Source organism: Camarhynchus parvulus, chromosome 2, assembly GCF_901933205.1.
Source record: "Camarhynchus parvulus chromosome 2, STF_HiC, whole genome shotgun sequence".
NCBI classification, from domain to species: Eukaryota; Metazoa; Chordata; class Aves; order Passeriformes; family Thraupidae; genus Camarhynchus; species Camarhynchus parvulus.
Genome location: NC_044572.1, coordinates 123,539,861 through 123,561,111, shown reverse-complemented (window position 1 = coordinate 123,561,111; position 21,251 = coordinate 123,539,861). Strand labels below are relative to the sequence as shown.

The following is a 21,251-nucleotide window of genomic DNA, read 5'->3' as shown; positions in this document are numbered from 1 at the left end:
ATGGAGGATGAAAGAGCATTAAACAATCAAAACTTCAGCTCAACTTTTCTGTGAGTGAACCTGAGAAAGAAAACATGCAAATAATTACTTTCATCTATTTTTGCAGTCAGCATGCTGTAGTTCACTAGAGGCATCCTCTGTGAGATAAGTTTCACATCTGAGTCGTGAATTACACAAGACTCACGATTATCCAAAGGTCACAGGACGAGATCTCTTCTCTCAACAAAGAGGCTTCTATGCTCTGGTCTGGTGTAGCAGCTGTTGACTCAGATTTCAGTTTATTCAGACATAATATGTGCTCTAGACAGATTCTCAGGCTACATAAATTAGTGTCTTAACTTGTTATCATTTCCTCCCATCATTTTTTCTCTCCTATTGTCTTCTTTATAAAATTAAATCCTTTGTGTTCAACCACAAGTGTCTGCTACAATACAATAAGATCTGTTCTCACGTTAGTGCTGTTACAAACCTTTTCCAGAACTACTTGGTTCACACAGGGGGTGAAACTTTTTTTTCTCTAGCTTAGTGAACTGAATTGACTAAAATATTTTGCTGACTGCTTGCATTGGGAGCTGAAGGTTTTAACCTGAAAAGTGCAAGGTGGTATCTCCAACCTATATTTATCTATGAACTTCTGAAACTGCATTACAGCTGTAAGAGGGTGTCAGTTCAGATGGAATTTCCTGTACACAAATAAACCCTCTCCTTGGTAAAGTTGCTTTTTAAGATCCAAATTCTCGATAAATCAAAGTGATTACTTTTTCACATGAACATCAACAGCCTCAAAACCAGCAGCTGCAATACCTGTCTGTAGGCATGTCCCACATGCTCCCACCTAACCCAAAGCAGCACTGACATTACCTCACAATGACTGACATGCTCTGAACCCTCACAGGGTCCGAGAGACAGATTTGACTGAGAAATCCCTCTTGCAATTCAGTGTCCCCTCTGTGTTCCAATGACATCCAGCTTGCAGCTGGTCACTGCAAGGCACAATTCACTGACCCAGTATTAAACTTCTTCAAAATGAGTATTTTTAACAGATTTAAACCTTTGAGGTTGGTCTTAGCTCTTTTCCCTGGCATGAGTGTGTAGAGAGGGGGCTGGTAAACTGCTGCATGACAATCTGCTTCTGAGCTCCTGCATTAGTGCAGAGCAGGGAACAAATCTGGGTGCTAAGGTGGCCATAGACAGGGGAAGAGAAGAAAAAAGAAGCCAGAGAAGCAGCCAAGAAGGTGGGTTAGTATTTTAAAGAGCATTTGAGCTCTGAACAAGTGGGGATTTGTGGGCGGAGTGAGAAGAGTGGGTTTCACCCCTGGTGTTTGAGCAGCACTTCCAGGCAGGCCTTTTCCTCCAGCATGAGCAGTAAGACTGAAATCAGGTCCTGTGAGAAAACTGCAGCTTTCCAGCCTGCTGGAGTTTCTTGCTGTATGCTGAACGCAGAGCTCCTCCTGGAGGTCCGCAGAGTCCCAGCCCTGGAGCTGATGGACTCACAACTGCTGCTGGGCAGCAAAGCAGCCACACCAGGCACTCCAACACCCCACAAACACACAGGGTACAGACAATAGGTAGGTATGAGTAATACAACAACCCTACACATGACTATACATCTGCAGTCCCAGCTTAGTTTGTTCAGCAGCTGCACCAAGGTCCCTTTAGTAAGCTGAGTACAAAAGTAAAGCTAAGATATCTGCATATATTTATAAATTAAATGTATCTGAACACTCCCTTTACTCCTAAAGTGCAAGTTTAATTTTTTGAGGACAGGGTGCTAAACTCAGGGTAGAGCTGTAAATCCTGTCTGAACCCACAAAACACTCCTTGCCCCATAAGACTTCCATGGTGAAAGCTGATGTCACAGCAATGGGAATGGGAGGTACTGACACTTCTCACCTCCATGGGAGCAGACCACCAGCTCAGACAATTGCCCTACCACCTATTTGATTAAATTTAGCTCAAATCACAGATCCTTAACTTGCCTTTCAGTGCTAGGAGAGTTGGATGCCTGCCCTTTGAGAAAGCCAGCGGGGGGGGGGTACCTACACTGCCCTGCTGCCCTAAAAACAGCCCCGATAGCAGTGGCTGCTGAGACAGCACAGGCTGTAAGGGGCTGGGTAAGTGTCAAGCCCAAACTCCCCAAGATGGTATTTGCCCAAAGTTTATCTTGGTAAAGAGGAATTCGACAGTCAACTGTAGTAAACAGCAACCAGAGAATTATCAGAAGACTTCCAGTTGCAGGGGGAAAAGTCAGCTAGCATACATACAAGCAAAACAGGCAAACACAAGTGTAGTGTGTGGGAGAGGAGGGAGCAGGGCAGCAGAGGGGCTCTGTGACCCTGCCAGACACAGTCATCTTAGGTATACAAGGTTGTTCAGAAATTTCTAGGCACATATCAGCATTTCATAACTACATAATCTAGTTTGAGCTGTAGCTATTGATCCTAAGAGTGTAGTTCAGTGGTGACCAGGTAATCACATGCTGATAACAAAACAAATAATTTAAACTATGATCAAGGTCACACTAAGCAGCTGTACTTTTCCTACACAATATACACCTGACTCAACAGTGCTATGAAGGTGGGACAATGGGGACAGATGTGAGAAAATACGACAGCTACCTGAAATTATACTACTTGTAATTCTTAAGATGTGCTGCTAAATAATTTTGAGACTAAATTCTTATGTTTCTAAAAAAATTACATAATTAAAATAATATAAGCTCTACATCATGAAAGACAGTGAGATTTTCTAAATATTCCCCCTGCACACTCATCCTTGTTCTTCCACTCCCACAGCTGTAGACAAAGACAGCAGTGCTTGTGCCACAGCAGTTCCTTGCCATTTTGCGACAAAGCCCTTAGGACTCACAAAGAGTAAAAGAGAAGCTGCCCAAGCAATTGAAACCTTTCCACACCAGATAATGAATGGTGGTCCTAAATCACTGCTCCAGCATTTCATACATACATGTAAATATATGTGTGTGTACATAAAAGGTGAGACACTATACACACACAGAGATTTTAAAGAGATTCTAATAAGATGAATGAAAAAAAAGCCTTTTGTATTTGTATTCATCCTTGCCTATCACATTTTTTTCCTTTTTCATTTTTAAAAGACCTGATCATTCTTCCTTTCAAGTAAGGCCTGGAAAGTGAAAACCACATATTTCTGAAACAATGATGAGATCTTCAGGTCAGAGGGGAGGAGATGGAGGTATTTTGGATATATTAAATTACAATAATTTCTTGCAACACAATGGTTAAATGTGAAGGAATGCAGCCCAAACATCACAGCTTACACTGAGGTGGGGTTTTTTGTTGGTTGTTTTTTAAACCAAATCAACTTCAAAGAATTCTTGAACTCTAACTGGCTGCTGAAAGATTATTACATTAAAAAAGTTTCAGAATATTCTCACATCCTTTAAAAGAGCACTATATTCTAATGACAATATAAGGAGAGTACTTGCAATTTTGCCTGATAGGAAAAGAAATTTAATAAAATCATGTAACACAAACATGACACCAAAATATTTATTTACAGTGTATATATATATATATATATATATATATATATATATATATATATATATATATATATTATAATTATATTTACTTTTTATTAATATCTTTTCCCCTTTTTAAAGTTTTCCAGGTTAAAAATGTCTAAGCTTGTTAGGAGAAAAAAACAATCTCAGAATAAATAAGCAACAAGAAAGGAAGTCAGTTATAGTACACCATCTGCTGCCACAGTCCTCCTGTAAAATATGTTCCAGTTAATAGGGTACATTTACAATAACACATTGACACTATTCACTCTCGACTGCTTACATACTGAACAAATACCATCTTGGCATGAAGAGAGGCATATGTTCAAATAAGAAAGAGCCATTTGTCCCACTGTTATCTGAATTTGCACAGGAAAGAGCCACTCCCTCAGCTGAATTAAATCCCTACAACCCTTTTCCCTTGAAGAAAACTGGTGTCCAAAAAAAATATGGCAACAAACATTCCAGTTACAGAGGTCCATGGTGTATTTTTGTTTCTGTACATCACTACAGTGTTTCTGAGTATAATTTCACCAACCTCACACCCTGGCCTGTGAACTGGTACATGAGTCTGTCTTTCAGGACTATACATAGCTTTCAGAGCAGCTCACCTGAATATTCAGTCTCATTTCTTCACTTTTCAAAAGTTTTGTTTTTAAAGTGCTTGGTCTGAACATTAATAAGCCGAACACACCTGAAGCTTCTTCAGGATCAACACTAGGCACATTGCTGGAGGTCAGCAGTCAAATGCTGGTTTGCAAAGGAGATCTGTACAGGATTATTTTGTCTCCAGTGAGGGGTTCACATGGAGAGGGGTTCTCACAGTGAGGGGTTCAAAAACAGCAGGCCCACATTTTCCAAAGCAGACTGAAAGTCACTTTAGTTTCGAAATGGAAGCTTAGAGACCCATTAGGTTGTAGAGCACAAGTGCTACCTACATAAGAGCTAAGCATTGTTAAACTACTAATTCAAACAAGAACAGAGGCTGGGAGCCAGCTTTTCCAAACTAACTATGGGACTGTGTTGGCATGGCCTCATATTTAGAAATGCCAGAAGTGCCCACAATCACACTGCCAGCCTTGCACAGTCATACCCCCAGTGTGTGCTAATATGTTCTGTACACAATTCAGAGACTTGCATAAACTGCACACCTTGAACACAGGATTCAAGCCAAAAGCATTAGCAAATGGATTTCAAATAACTGAATATTTTCTATTTTACTAACTATTCCTGCTTTCAGCTAACATCTCATGCTGAATTTCAGCAAGCATTAAAACCAAGTAGCATTTTGTTAGTATTTGGTTTCCTCCTCCTTGAGAGTTCAAAATATATTTTTAAATTTAAGGCAGCTGTGTCTTTATTTTTTTCTGTTTTATTTTGTATTTAAAACAAAAATTAAATAATTGCAGACTTCCTCTACTCTCAAAAAAAAAGGGACCATTTTCTTGGTACCTCCAAATTTTAGGACAGAATTAACACATCCAGTTTTATCCAGTAAGAAAATTATCTGAAGTGGCAAGGCTTGATTCAGCTCTCATACAGATACAATCCAAAAGCAATTCCTCCACAGAGAATGAAAGTCCTGAAAAATTCAATCTCTCCACAGGGTTTATACATTTTGGGTTTCATCCATAGGGCTCAACATGAAAGGCTCTGAGCAGACCACATCTAGAAACACGTATTTGCTTATACTTAACCTAAAATCCACTGAGCTGGAGGCTATTGAAGCCTGTTGAAGCTGAACACCAAGCAAATCACAGGCTAAAGCCTGCAGGAGAATGGGTCAGTCTTCTGGTGCTAAAGATCTACAGAAACCAAGTCCACCACTAATCCCCAAGTGGTTCAGTTATCACTAAATTTAAATTCATTTGAAAACAAGAAACCTAGATCAAGGACTCTGCTTCCTACATCCCTAGGAACTCCACACTGTTCTACTATTTCCTTGTAATTGACAGCAGGCTCCTAGCACACAGTTTAAACTTATTTAATACTTCGTTAATACAAAGCAGCCTATTTAATACAGCCTATTTTGGGGCTGTATTTGAACAGATATCTCTCCATATATATAGTAGTTTAGCACTCAAGAGTGGCATTTTTTCCTTAGGCTAAACCACTGTCAGCTGGACACTAACACACCAACTTTACAAGTAAGCCAGAATCAGCTTTTAACCAAGGTTTAAAAAGGCCCTGCAAATGCAACAAACTGGTATTATTTCAATTCACAAACTGAATAAGAGATAAAGAACCAGATGCTCAGAAATTAAAGCTATTTTGAAATTGTGTAACTAAAAATGTGTTGCTAATTTTGCTTTCCTCAATCACATCATTCTGTAACCTAGTCAGAAATAGTCCAAAATACAATTCAAGTTGACCTATAGAAGTGCATGGGACATTTTGGCCTGTTAAAAAAAAAAACAAATAACACATCCCACTTCAGTAAGCCCAGAGAAGAGCTTCCTTCTAATATCTAGGACACCATAAGTTGCTCAAGGCAGACTTTGAATCTTCATGTCCAAATGAATAGCTATTAGTTCTTGGGCTCAAAGAACTTGTGAGGACATGTATTGAGCTGTTTTGCTAACATTTAAATAGTCTGAACCAAATAACCCTCTAGTTATAGGGCTTACTTAACTTTCTCATTTCAAAAATGAATCCAGCTTTGAGCATAAGTGAGGCACACGGGTTTTACAAACCAACAGATATGGTAAGAGAGTGCCTATTAAAAACTGATACTAATAATAAAACAAATCTCTTGATGAGGCTGAAAAAAATTATGCCTGAAGGTTTAGGTAACTATTTAATTCTTTTGTTTGCTGGTTTTTAAGCTAATTTTGTAACATAGCAGTAACACGAGTCTCAGCAAGATGTGCCATAAAAAACCCCAGCCTGTATGAAATGCAACCACAGTGTGGTTATAAAACAGCAGTATAGCTCTTTACATTCTGCACTGTAATGTTTGGTGTTATAAAAAGACCATGCTCTTATGAAGCCCAGGCAGCCAGTTTCTTCATTTCATCTTCATCCTCTGCTCTTTTCCTGGTAGATGCTGCAGATAAAGAGACAATAATCATCAACCAATGTAACAGTCAGAACCATTCTATCTGTTAGCATGAGGACTTGCATGGTGCTTTTCTGTTTGAAGATCTCAGACCAATTTACTGAGTAGCAAGCTGAACATAAGTAATACAGGAATGAAGCTTGTAAGAGATGTGACTATTTTGCCCCATCATTATTTTGTATAGAACCCTAAAGTTCACAATATAGGTCTGACGTCATTCCTACTGAAAGACACAGAAAAAATATTTAATTTCTAAAGGTTGCCACAGCCAGAAAAGGTCCACAAGAATGCTGTCAGTTCTCTCACCACCATGTAAATGAGAAAAGTGACCTATCCTGGCCAGCTATCCTGCTACCTTTCCAAATAGAGCTGAGAGGTTCTGCATATCCAAGTCTCTAGATGAACTCACCCCATTTTAATGGGTGGGGTCATTTATTAAATGAAGAAAGACATTCCTGAACTTGTTTTGCTCAGGTGACATCAGTTAACTGCTGTGGTCACTGCAACAAGAATTCCCAGCTCTGTATCAGGACCTACAGACACTTTGTACCCAAATCTCCTATCCCACATCACCTGCATTCATTAAACTAAAACCTCACCCAAACTGTCTTCATTTGCTGACCTGCAAACTAGATGCCCAAGAGCCAAGGTTCAGCCTCAGGCTGCCTCCTCCATTTGTGGGCTGTGCACATCAGGACTGGCATCTCTCCACCCACCAGTGGAACACTGTTGGTGGGTCCAACACCTTCCTGTGCATCTTTACAGCCAGCTGGCTCCCACCTGAGGCAGCCACGGGGTCAGGAGCCGCTGTCTAGAGGGGAACTGCAACTACCACCCTCAGGGCCTAGGGCTGGGAGAAGCACTTGGGGGACTACAGCTTCAGTCCCTCTTCTGCAAGTGTCACAGGTTCACTGTATGACTGGGGAAGGTCACTATGCCTTGCTTCATTGCAGTTTCCTCATCTTCAAAATCAGGAGGGCAACATGCATCTCCAATTAGAAGCATTAGAAATCCATCAACTGGTCTGACTTTGCTGTTGCTGTGTAACAGTAAGCAGGAAACATAAACCAGTTTTTCACAACCTTGAACTATATTATTGTAACCAGCTCATCTTGCCTAAAGCAGCCATACAGATGGATGTAGAAAATTAAAATAGTGAGAAGCACATGGAGATGGTCTGGGTTTAATAAAAATGTCAGCTGGCACAGCTGGATCTGGAAGACGATGTATGAACAAATCATAAATGGCCAGACTGAATTTTCACTGCTTTTCTAAATCCCTTTTTTTTTTTTTACTAGCTGTTTGGCAACTGGGTTCAGTAGATGAGGCCACAGTCTCAGCTTGAACATTTTAAACTGCTTCTCAGGATTTAAGTGTCATCTGCCAAAACACATATCATAGTATCTGAGTTGAGCTGGTCTAGGTAACCTGTTCTGTAGCAGAAACCATAAGCCACCTGTGTCACATGTGTGCTGTCCTTACCACCAAGTATTTATATTCTTTTACTGATGTCAGTACACAGCAAGTCTCTCAACTGACAGTCAAAAGTGTAGTAAAAGTTGACTGCTCTGGCTGAATTCAAAATGAACAGGGAGGAACTACAGAAAAATAAAACTACAGCTTAATACCAGGAATAAGCCTGTTCAGTACAAAGAAAGCAAAGAAATGAATATATGTCTTTAAATATGTACTTCCCAATGCCTCCTTAATTTCTAATTAAAATACCAGTGGGAAATATCAAACCACTACCCTGCAAAGCTGTATCTTTATGACATAAACACTTGGAATCTAGGTCAGACTCTACTTGAAAGAGACTAAGGATTTAATTGCCAAAAAGAAGAAAAAAAAGGCATAAAAGATCATTCCTCAATGATCTTACTAGATTTCAGTAGGAGATACATCAGTATATGTGCGAGGTCGGGTTCCCTGAGTTTGTCACCCCAAATCTACAGAAAATTTGGTCCTAAATGCTTTCACAGAGCAAAATGGAATCCCACTCTGCTTTTTCTGTTAAGCAGATAAAAATAGGAAAAGGAATTTATAACATTTGAAAAGTTATAACAGAGTTAAATGCATATCTGATACCCTCTCTTCCTCTCCCCTTTTTCCCAGCATGGCTTAATCATGAGAAATGTAAAATGGCAAGCAGGCACTTTACCAGGGCGAGAAGGGAGCGATGTGGATGGAACACTTGGCAACCTGACATCTCTCATTCCCTTGTTCAGTTCTTCTTGCTCCAGTTCCTCTAATTCTGCCATCAACTCATCCTAAATTCAAGGAAAATATTATTTACAAATTCTGACAGTGATTACACGCAAGAGCACATTAAACCACTGTGAAGCAAAATACTACTAAAAAACAGTTTACACCTGAAAGAACATACCAAGAAACAGCATATTAAATGTGCAGTTTATACTAAGTATCGGCAATTAAGTAAACCTTAACTGAACACTGAAAATAGGACAATGAAAGTTAGAAACAGGACAAGGAATAAACTTAAAAACAAAACTAACAGCAGTACAGTGCATGCCAAAAAGTCAAATACGGGAGTAAAAAGTCTCTCTGTTGTCCTCAGGTTTGTTCCAAATCTAGAGCCTGTACTCGTCAATGGATTCTAACTTTAATGTGCCATTTCTTCTATTTGAAAAAGGCAAACATCTTCCACTGGTTATAAGGCAGACTGTCATTAAACATTATGCTTCAGCCCTATCATGTAAATCCAGGATTATGCATGATTTCAAAGCAGCACTGGAACCAAAACTCTCCTCCTGGGTCCTGTTATTCACTCTTGAAGCACGCAGCACTCGTGGGCTTTTAGGTGCAGAGGCTGATTTGGACAGTGATCTAATCCACATGTACAATGCTAAAAATAAAAAGGCTGTATGCTTTTTAAAAAAGCAAGGAACTTATTCTTCAGCTGAAGTTTCCCAAAGAAAGGAAGCTCAATGCTATATATACATGGAGAAACGGACCTTTGCCACGTTGATAAAATGGTTTAAAAGAAGCAATGGGCAAAAACAACTGGAGAGGGGTGGGGTAAGTATCAAAAAAGTAGTAAAGCAAGAGCTATTAGATACTGAAATGGGCTTTGCCTACACATTTATACTTTGTTTATCACCAATGTAGAAGTTAAAATGATAGTTGCATAGCCACCACAGGACTTTATACCTGCATTTACTTTCTCATGGTTTTATAATTTAAGGCAAACATACACTGTGCCAACCCAGGGAGAAGGAACTCTTATGATTCTGTGCCTGCCTGGAGCAGGAGAAATCACATGCTTCCACGGTCTCCTTACAGCCACAGCACACATGCGAAGAGAAAATGCACGGAAAAAACATCCTTAAAAAATTTAAATTAAATATTATCCTTCAACACTAACCTCCTTATATCCCAGCAATTAAGTCATTGATTCTAGCACTCTTAAGATGCAGTAGCCTGCAAACCAGGTTTCCCTGTTTCTGCCAAGTGCTCTAAGTATTAGGCTCCTATGCAAAAGCTGGTACTACGATGCTCTAAGTGAAAGGGGCTTATCTTCCAAACAGGAACAATGCACATCAGCTTCAAGTGGTATCCCTTAGGAACTTCCAGGTCAATCTACAACATGCTTACTAAGCCTAGACTCCAAAAAGTTAAGCACTGTTGCAAAGTAAGACTGTACAGATGTTTGGGGTGGGAGGATGTTTTTCAATTGTTTGAAGCTCGGGCCAAATCCCATTCCTTGTGCCAGTAATGCCTAAATGTTTCTTGGAAAGCCTTTTTACATTCAGTGGGGAAATACAGGAAAACAGGTAATGGGAACAAAATACAAAGAATCATTATTATTTTCAACAAATTAGAGCTGTTGAATGAAAGCTCCTCTTCCTCCCAGTCAAGCAAATATGTGCAATATAGCATTTAGATTTTCCTTTGTTGTCCATTTGGGAACATAGGAACAAATTAGTTAGGAATACAGTGAATGATTTGAGTATTCAGGACATTCTTCAAATGATTCTTAGTGCTTTGCCACTTTGAAACAAAATTGAAAAACAAAACAAAAGTAGTTGTGATACTGAGCTTGACACCCATCTCTGCATCCCACAGATTACAAGAATTTTGAGTAACCTTGACCCTTCCTCAACCATGGTTGGATCAGAAATAAATTAGATCCTGTTTAGATGTACAAAATCAAATCTGGGGGCACTGGATGAAAGCTACTACAAAAAATTTTGAGAAAGTCCTAAATGCCTTGTGGGGGTTTCAGAAGAAAAGAGTTTTAGAATGAAACCTTATTGCCTCCAACAGGTATTACTTCTACCTATCAGAGCTACTTCTGTGGTCTGGGCAATAGGGAAAGGATCTGCATCTCCAATCACCAAAAATGACCTTAAAAAAATGGTCCAAATATTCAGAATTATGAACAGCAGCCTGTCCATGACATAGGGACATGCACTTAAGTCAAACGGATGTCTATTTGGAGCAACAGAAAATTATATATTTCAGTGTCCATTTGGAACAGTACAAATTACATGTTTTAGTGACCTTCTTCTGAGGCTCAGATGAGAACAATAACTACAGGAATGCAGTTAAAAATGCTTTTCTTAAAATTGATACAAAAATAAAAACATTATATTATTTAAAAATAATATTTTTTTCTATTTTTACATTTACAGATTTTTATTTAGTACATTATATATTTTATATATAATAGTTTTATTTAACTTTTATATTTATAAAAAATTTATACCATTGTCCTAGATAAGGTAAGCTAGAACCAAGGAATTTCACATCCACACTTCTTGAAAAACAAAGCACTGCACAGCAGAATAACTACGGAGTTAAAAGTCACATGCCTGAAGTACTAACCTCATCAAACTCATCACCAAAGGTGGCTCGGTTTGAGATAGCATCTGAAATTTCCTGGGCAACATCTTGCTGTTCAGTGATATCTTGCATCAAATCATCAATTTTGTTCAAATCCCTGGCAAAGTAACATGGAAACATTTTTTAAAAGATGTATCATTCAAATCCTACAAAACACACTCACTTGAACAGACCCTGTTTTCTTTTATGCTCCTGACTCTATAAACAGCAGAATTCACAGGGAATAATTTTTCTCACCCACACTCAGTCCAGCTACTTCCATGTGGGGATTACAACAAAGGTGAAACTGCAGCAGTGTCTCTCCCTCTCTGTGCTCCTCATACCTCTGCCAGCCAGTCACAGCCCATGGGCAGATCCCCCAGGTCAGCATCCTTACAGGCCTTTTGGTACTTAAAGGGGCTTTATAAGAAAGATAGGAATAAACATTTACATGGCTTGTTGTGAAGGGCAGAGGGTAACAGCTTTAATCCAAAAGAGGGTCAATTTAGATTTGATTCAAGGAAGAAGCTTTTTACAATGAGGGTGGTGAAGCACCAGCACAGGTTGCCCAGAAATGGTGGATGTCCCATCACTAGAAACATCCAAGGTGAGGTTGGATGGACCCTGAGCAACCTGATCGAGTTGAAGATGTTCCTCTTCACTGCAGGGTGTTTGGACAGGATTATCTTTAAATGTCTCTTTGAACCCAAACTATTCTATGATTTTATGGATCTTTTTTGATGTTAAGCTTTCACCAGAACTGGGGAGAACTTAACAGAATTGTACCCCATTTAAAGGTTTCCCTTTATTGTTAACTTTGTTATTGTTTCAGTTCCTGTTTATTTCTCCCAGAACAACCCTTCTGATTTAACTCTGTTTATTCAGGCAGAAAAACACCCCTTGAAACAATATAGGACGTATGAAAAAAAAATTCTTTTTTTGGGGGGTGGTGGGGAAAGGGGGTGCATTTAATTAGTACTTTGAGTCCCACAGTCCAGCTTATGGATTCTGAGGAAAAGTGTCCACCTAGTTTCTATGACTAGATTTTCTTCTAGACAAACTAAGGGCAGAGGCCACTCTCCACTGCCAAGACAGACTGAAAAAAACAGATCTCACCAGTTAAGTGAACTTCCTCCTAGATTTATTGTTAAGAAAAGATATTTTTCTGCCAAATATAACACTGTAGCACTAAGAGCATTTCTGACATTCAATGCCTGAACCAAAAATGAAGTCAAAACTATCTAACTTGATACAACAGTCTGTAGTAATGGAATAATCTGAAAGTGGTTAGTAAGTTCAACTTGGAAGCTACTAGAAACACTTACATATTTTCATGTACTTTTTTCATAGCTTGTGCAGCATAACCCATATTCTTGAGCACTTCTGTGTTGGTGTGGGAATTTTCCAATGCCTCTCTCTGGAACTCAATGGTCGAAAGTGTCCCATCAATTTGATTCAACTGTTTCTCATACCTCTTTTTTCTCTTCAGTGCTTGTAAGGCAGCTGGAATGGGAAGAGGCAAAGTGCATTGTGTGTTTTCATAGCAAATGCAAAGACAAGTAGTTCAGCACCAAGCTGACCTGCAGAATTTATAATTCTCACCCTCCTACCTTACTATGAGGGAGACAAACTTTGACCACACCAGATTGGCAGCCTGTTAATCACCAACAGGCTGTTGCATGAATATGCTGGGGAAGCCTCTTTTAGATTAGCTCCTTTTAGCACCATAAGGAAAAGCAGCTTCTTCCTCCACTGTGGGAAATCTTGAACTCCATCCTGTGCACACAGGCAAAGCAGGGAAGATGGGAAGGAAAAAGAAAAACATCAAAGAGAAGTCAGAAGGGAGGAAGCAGAAGAGAGAATAAAAGAATAAGCAAAATGTAAGTAAAACCTAAGGAAGACAGTGTAAGAAGATCTGCCATGATAACCACAACTCCACCAATGGCGCTCTCTAAACTTGGTCTCTGCAGCAGTAACTGTGAAGCTCAACAGAGGGCTCAAATGGCCCAGCTAGGCAGATTAGAGGAGGATTTGCATTTCTTCAGCTTTTAGCTCCTCTATTTCTTAACAATCACCTATGAACGTGATCTTTAAACCTTAGAATTTAAAAACACAAAGAACTTTGTAGACATGGGCACAGTCAAATCCAACTACATCCCATTATCTTTGTAAATTGTCAAGATTAGTCTTTTATATCCACTAAGTTATGAGCAGCGTACTCTGCCCAGAGTAAATCATTACCAGAATAAATGCACGTGACATGCATGAGGAGAAAAGAACTTTCTCTTGGCCTCAGGGTGTGGAACACACACAATTTTGCCACAAGCATTTCCTGATGCCAGTTCTTTCCAAACTACACATGTGCCAGGCTAAAAAACCCCACCGAACAAAACAAGAGACTGAGTTAACCCATTGTTTGGCTTCTTTCAATGCTATTAGCACCCCCATTCCTTCCCATTTAATTTTTTAAACAGATTCAGAGCCTGCCAGCCCCAGCAGCGCTGCAACCCCCCAAACTCAACCAACAGCGGCAGCTACTGTTGTGATCCTGTAAAAATTGCCCATGTGCAACAACACTGAACCTCGACAATGGGGTACACAACTTTTTAAATGAAATTAGGATTCCCCCAAGGAGGGCACAAAGATTTATGGTGCGTAACAGCACACTAAAAAAATTAATGTGTTGTTGACAAATGCTTGAATCAACATGATCAATATTGCTCATCATGAGCTGCTCAAGGACAGGCATTCACACAGGCTAAGATGCCTTCCACCACCTGCAGTGAGATGTTTCAGGACAGCAAACCACAATCCCAACAGATTAATCATGGCATTCAAATCCAAGATTTTCCCAGGTTTTGCGGGATGGTTCAAAGATTATGCATATTCTGAAGAAGTTGCACAACCACCAGATGATGACATGCACGTGGCAAATGTAATAATTGTAAAATTCTCACTGGCAATTCTAAAATACTTAATTTTTATCTAACCCCAAAAAATGCTTACCTACTTATTATTTCCTTACTTAATTATGCTTAGTGTTGGTAGAGTTAAGACACCAGCCACTTCCTTTTTCTTAGCTTCCATTGGATCAAATTTGACCCTGGATTCTTAGGTTAGGAAGACAGAGGTTCCAGACCAATGTAACAGTCTGAAACTCTGCATAACACCAGCTGGGCCAGAGAGGACTCTGAGGCCCTGTGGACACTGAGGAGCACTCAGCTGGAGCAGGCATCTACCATGGGGCATTCTTTCTAGTCAGTGTTCCTCAGAAATGGGACTCTGCAATGGTGCTGTTATTACTGGCTGCTCACAGAGAAAATGGATTTCCTCAGTTACACACAAAGCAGTTTTCAAAATCCTGAAGTTCATCTAATTAAACCACACCCAAATAAAAAAAACACAGGAGAAGCTAAACTCTCTGCTATTTCAGCTATTCATAAGCAGCTTTTCCTAATTATTGTGGTGCAAGATATCATCTTCATTCTCTTTGGTTTTACCAGTGACTTACAGAATAAAGCAGTCCATAGGAAATAAATTCATACTCCTTCCTTATCAATCAAAGCAGTGTAAATTCTCACACCACACTACATGATTTTCATGATTGTGTTAAATTAATGCCCTTTATTGCAGAGTATTTTGCCACAGTGGCTCCTATCACTAATTTATGAGAATTTCCTTGTTATTTGAAATCTATTTTCCAACGCTTTACAAAGTACCTAGAATTTTTAGTGCTTTCCTACTGCATATTAGAAGCATTTTTAAATTTGTGTGCAAGTTTTACAGAACTGAAATGCTCCTGCTGTATAATGCTACCACATTCTAATTACCAAACTGGAGAATAGTGTATCTATTAAAATATAATGAAATTGAGTACAGAACGCAAACTCACTTCACTGAAGGTCTAGGAATGGCACTGAAAAATGGTGTTCCCCATTCCAAAGATCTCAAAGAAGGAAGACAGCCTGGAGAGGATGAGTTTGAGCAGAGGTAGAGTCTAAGGAAGCAAGTGTAATTAACACCAATTCATTCAGGAAGAGGTGGAGGGCTTCTCCAGGAAAAAAAACACAAAAGCAGACTCATACACTTTTTCTTTTGTGTTCCAAAAAAGCCAATTCAACTCCTGAATTTTTTAATGTCAGCACTTGGCTGGGCTTTAGCACATTTCCTGAACTGAATCCAGTAAGCAGGATACAGCTCACAGATTAGGAACCACTGTTTTTAATATGAGTTTTTATTTTATAGTCAAGGAGTCCGGAACAAAAGGAGACTATGATGTCAGTTTAAGTTTGTATATTAATGAATTAATTTTATTAACATACAGAAGGGTGCTTTTCCAATATTGCTACAATGCTGATGCTTTTTTAAGGAAGCAGAAATGGCCAGCCTGGCAATAAGTATCCTGGCCACACTGAATATCCAGATTTCAAAAGGAAAAACAGAAATAATGACATAGGGAGAGTTGTGCACCCTCCTCATGGCTTCATGACAGATCAGCCTGAAAAACAACACCTTTACCTGTCAAGCACACCACTAACACCCATCAGTACAGAAAGCACCAACAATCTCATCATCTTCTGAAGCAGAAATAAAACAATTGTCTAATAATCCTTATAACTCCCATGAGGGAACTACTGAAGTAGGAAAAGAATATTTCTTCTGAAGATGTAACACCACTATGAAAATACCAGGTATCACTCTTGGATACAGTTCACACACCTCCACCTCAGGCCTGAAAGGGATTCATGGACTGCAGCTTCCGATCTCCCTCACACCAGGGACAACTGAAGGCAATGCTACTGAGGCCATAAAAATCATAGGACCCTAATTAGGCTCATTATCAGCACTGATAGTCCTCAAAGCCTTGTGGAGGAAGCCACAAGCAGTTATAACCGAGGAGCTAAATCAAGAATAATAAAGAGCTGGACCAGTTATAAGTATTCCAGTTCATGGCAAGACACCTGAAATGTGATCATGAAAGTCAGAGAACAATCACTGTAACTCACAGAGCAGACATGCCAAGGGCTTTCCTTATTGTCCCTGCCAGAAACCCTTCTTCCCAACCTGTCCCACAGCCTGCCGTAGGCGTCACTGTCCTGTCCCCCAACACACACCTACCACACCATTGTTTGGCTTCCACAGCCTCCTGGTCACACCCAGCTCATTCTAAAGGAATGCTACACGGCTACATAAGCCCTGCCCAATCCTAACACACAACATATTTAGCAGCATCTACTTGTGAAACCTTCCCTGTTATTCCCACTTTCTTCATAGGTTTTGTCTTCAGTAGTACTATGTAGTTCTTTATGGTTAATATTTAGTCCTATTCTGGATGGTTTATCTTAACTTTATTATTTTTATTATTTTTTTTATGTTTTTAGGATCTGTGAAGGACATTGGGCTGAAACAACACACATTCACGTGTATGTTATTTTCACAATTACAGGCATACTCCAGAAAACACACTTCCTTTTAAACAAAGTTTTCAAATATTCAGCATCACTTCCTGTTCTTTAAATTTTCTTGTATGTCCTTTAAAATAATGGATAAGAAAAACCAGTATATAGGTGGAGTTGGCAGCTATGCATTGGCTGAAACTGAGAAACCCCCCAAAAAAGCAGAGCAAGAGATTTTAAAAGAGTTTGTTTCTGGAATGGAGAGACATTAGAATTCAGTGCTAACTGTGAAAAAAAATATTGCTTCTCATGACATAACCTCTTCAGGAGGAATTTCAGCATACAAAAAACCCCTGAAGTGGTCTAGCTACAATCAGATATTAATGGGGAATGCTGGAAATGCATCACATCACATCAATAGCTAATTTCAGATTAGGTACAGGAACTGCAGAGATACTTCATAAAGGAAAAGCCAGGAGTATTTTAGTGATGTTTCACATCTATGGCATAGCTAATGCATTACAGCTTTTAAATCAAGTTAAGCCTACTGATGTCACATGAAACCCATTCAAGAGTCATATGAAGTCATGAGAAATTGCTGGTGCTTGAATCTCCTCTCTCGTATTGGTGCAACTGACTCAGACTCATGCACCTAAAAATCAAGTGAGATCATGCCAATTTGCTAATTTTCTATCCCTAGATACATCTTGCTTCAGTTGCAGACAGCTCCATTTTAGTTTCCCTAGGCTTCTACACAGATGCAATGAAGAAAAAAAAACTACATTAAAATTACCAGTGATGTCCCTCCAAAACACTCACTTCAACAAAGCAGTGTAGATTAAAACCTTTATTTTCTCATTTGTATGTATGTTTACATAATGTTACAACAGGTGGTGGTTAGCACAGATTTTCTCTGAGCTATACAGTACTACACACTAGCTAATATAATGTCAATGTAAATCAACAGTAATTAAACTGTAAAGCAATTAGCATATCAAATGAAGATATATTATTGGGGATCTAAGTTCACTGACTATCCTGCTAAATTTAAGCACTTTGGCACAGCAAAGTTATATTTTAAACCATATATGGTTCATATTGTTTCTCCTCTGACTGTACTTAGGTTATCCCATTTTGGTTTTAGAACCATTTTTGGCACGAATAAAAACTGCCCCGCTGCCCTTTTAGCCCTACCCTTGCCTCTTTACTGTTAACTGTAGGTCCCCAAGCAAATGACAAAATCAAAGGCAGTTATTTCTAACCACAATCAGCTCAACACTACAGTTTGTAATACAACTTCATGAACAATTTAATAGATAAAAAACTAGGGCAATTGCATATTGAAACAACAATCTTCAGATATCAAATGCTGCATGCCTGAAGCAAAAGGCCAACACACACCTGAAACCACCATCAACCAGCTGAGTTAAAGATGAAGCAGATCTACCTTTTCCCAACAAATTCTCATTCCTGCCTGTGCCCTACTCTCTCCTTCCTAGGTGCACAAGCACTCATGTAGCTACCAGGTCAACTGGATAAATGGAACTTAAACCACCCTGGGTAAAAAGAATAACCCACAAAGAAAACCACAATATTTTACAATATCTAGCTTTCTGAAACACACCCTTCAGGGAGCTCCGCTAAGGGAAAGGAAGGGAGCACAAGGGCAGGAGCAAGGCAGGAAATTGTTTCTTTCTGCAAATGTGCCAGCTTATATTTCAGGTTTGGGATGAAGTTCCAGAGCAGCATGTCTGGATTTAACCAGGAATTGCTACAGTCATAGGAACCAACCTGTTTGCTTGTACCAGCCCTGCAGCTCAGATTTTTGCACAATGAATTTAACCCCAGGAGCCACCTGGTCACTTTGTGCCATAGCAAATTAGCTTCCAGCTGGATCACCTTCCTGAACTAGCTCACTGTGATCATACAGAGGTGCCAGTACCTGGACAAAGGACCAAGAGACACTCCAGCTGAAGCCCAAGGAGTAGAAAGTGACAATTGGGACAATTGTGACAGCTCCCATCCTCTTGAGCAGCTGTGTCAGTTAAGCTCTCAACTGACTTTAGTCCCTCAACTGTGCCTTCAAATCTGTCCCATCTTGACCCACAATTTAAAATCCATTGTAACTAAATGTTAGTTTAGTTAAACTGCCTTTTGCTAATAATTATTAAATGCTAAAGTATTACAAATACATTAGAGGGCTAACCGGGGCACCTCTAACACACAGCTCCACACCAGTTCAAAGTTACAGGGCATTATTTTATAAATTACTGAGTAACAGAACAAGCAGGCAAAAGACCTACTTTCTTGTTACATCACAAATCTTTACTTCAAAATATTCTTCTTCTATTATTAAGCATTTAAATTAAAATACAGCTCAGGCAAATAGGCCGCCATGCAACTTCAGGAAGTAATTAACTTGTTTCTCAGAGGCCTGTATATCCCCAAGACACTGACTACCATCATGTGCTTCCCAGGGGCAACAACATCAGTATACACAGGAGCCAGGCTTTCTGACCCTTAGCATCCTCTCCTTCAGAACTAACAGGGTCCCAGAGCAGTAAGTAGTCACTAATGCTCTAAGCTATCATTCTTTTTTTGGTTGCACATATACATCCTACATTATTTGGACAAATCACTGCATCACTTTGTTGCTCAGTTGTCAGCAATGGGGATAATGTGCATTGATTCGTGAATACACAGGAGATCCGCACATCCTTCATCTCGTTCGCCACCTGCCCAGCCAATGCTGAGCCCCCAAACAGCAATTCCCTCCCCTGCTGAGCAGCAGAACTTCGCCCTCCATGTATCCAACCAGTACGGCGTGCTACAAAGCACAAACAGGAGAATCGCACAGGAAAGCACAGACAGTAAATTTGTGAGGAATAACAAATTCCCATCCCGCTATATGGATCCACAGTTCATTAAACACTAATCGATGCCAAACCACCATCCCGCCTGGCGTGTGGTGATACTTGCTCGGAGCCCAGGGCCGAACCGCGGCGCACACCTGCGGTGCCAGGTGACCCGGCCCAGCCGCAGCCCCGGTGAGACCCGAGTGCCCCGCGCAGCCAGGGCGCTCCTGGGAGGGATTTAATCGCGTGGGGCCCGGCCCGCACTCACCTCGCTTATTCTTGGTGCCGTGCTGCCGGGCTACCGCCAGCTCCCGCTCGATCCGCGTCTCCAGGTACTCCTGCTTCTTGCTGAGCATCTCCTCCGTCTCCCGCAGCCGGGCCAGCGCCTCCTGCGGCGAGGGACCCCCGCGGCCCTTGGAGCCGGCCGAGCCGCCCCCCTTAAAGAACTTGGAGATCTTGCTCATGGCGGCGATCCCAGCTCGGCACCCGCCGACGGAAAGGTCTGGCCAGCCCGGTGTTCAGGAGCCTCCCTGCGCAGCACACGCCGTGACAGCACTTCCTCGGCCCACGGGCGGCGGCGGCGGCACCGCACCTGGCGGCGGGGCGGGCCCGGGGGCGGCTCCGCGGAGGCCGAGCTGCCGCTGCCCTCAGCCAGCGCCGGGCAGGGCGGCGGGAGGAGCCGGCGGGCTCCGCGGGGCCGCCGCAGGGTCCCGGGCCGGGCCGGCGCTGCGGAGGCGGCTGCGAGTTTGTGCTTCCCCCTTACTTTTTCCGTGTCACAGAATGCACAGTGGGTCCAACCTCCCTGCTCACGCAGGGTGATCCTAGAGCACATGGCACAAGATTGCATCCAGGAGGCTCAGTATCTCCAGGGAGGGAGACTGCATATCTCTGGCCAACCTGTTCGATTGCATGGTCATCCACACAATAAAAATGTTCTTCCTCGTATTCAGGTGAAAATTCCTGTGCATCAGTTTCTGTCTGTTGCCTCGTCCAATTGCTTGGCACCACGGAGAAGAATCTGCCCCAGCCTCTTGGCACCCTCCCATAAGATGCTTACAAACATTGGTTATGTCCCCTCCCAGTCGCTTCTTCTCAAGGCCGAAGAGGCTCAACTCCCTCAGTCTTTCCTTCGAAGGGAGATTATCAAGTCCCTTGAAAAATGTTGTAGTTCTCTGCTGGATCCTCTCCAGGAGCTCCATGTCTCTCTCCTACGGAGGAACCCAGAATTGGAGATATGCCGCAGGAAGGTGTTTCGGGAGAGCATCACCCTCGGGCACAGGCGTGCACGCGGGTCAGGGCTGGGAACATAACACTGAAGTCTGAAGGAATGTGTTTTTTTACAAAAGTGGTGGGTGCGCCGCTGAGGAAACCTCAGTGGCACCAACAGGTTGTAGAACGCACGAAGTGCTTCGGAAGTCGGGCTACCTCCGCTCTGCCTCCGGGAACAACGCTCTGCCCCAAGCGACGTCGCAAGCAGCGACACAGTAAGACACAAATTATGCCCTTTTCCCCCCTGGAACAGCCCGAGGAGCACCAGCCGCGGCTCTGGGCCCACT

The 21,251-nt window shown here is 41.2% G+C and overlaps 1 protein-coding gene across 1 annotated transcript; it reads right to left on the bottom strand.

Annotated features, from left to right (window-relative positions):
- Window positions 1-5,604: 5,604 nt before the first annotated feature.
- On the bottom strand, window positions 5,605-20,280 carry CHMP4C (charged multivesicular body protein 4C). Its single transcript, XM_030971866.1, has 5 exons — window positions 19,964-20,280; window positions 12,770-12,947; window positions 11,448-11,562; window positions 8,761-8,869; window positions 5,605-6,590 (listed from the first exon to the last, which is right to left on the bottom strand). The coding sequence occupies exons 1-5, from the start codon at window positions 20,157-20,159 to the stop codon at window positions 6,526-6,528; spliced, it is 663 nt and encodes a 220-aa protein (XP_030827726.1). The 5' UTR covers window positions 20,160-20,280; the 3' UTR covers window positions 5,605-6,525.
- Between the last annotated feature and the right edge of the window lie 971 nt (window positions 20,281-21,251).

Bases quoted from the DNA above. Each gene is read 5' to 3' on its own strand.
- CHMP4C (XM_030971866.1), bottom strand. From the start codon at position 20,159: ATGAGCAAGATCTCCAAGTTCTTTAAGGGGGGCGGCTCGGCCGGCTCC. The intron at 12,948-19,963 runs GTGAGTGCGGGC...TTCCCATTCCAG, and splicing joins CGGCACCAAGAATAAGCGAG to CTGCCTTACAAGCACTGAAG. The intron at 6,591-8,760 runs GTAAAGTGCCTG...CTTTATCTGCAG, and splicing joins ATCGCTCCCTTCTCGCCCTG to CATCTACCAGGAAAAGAGCA.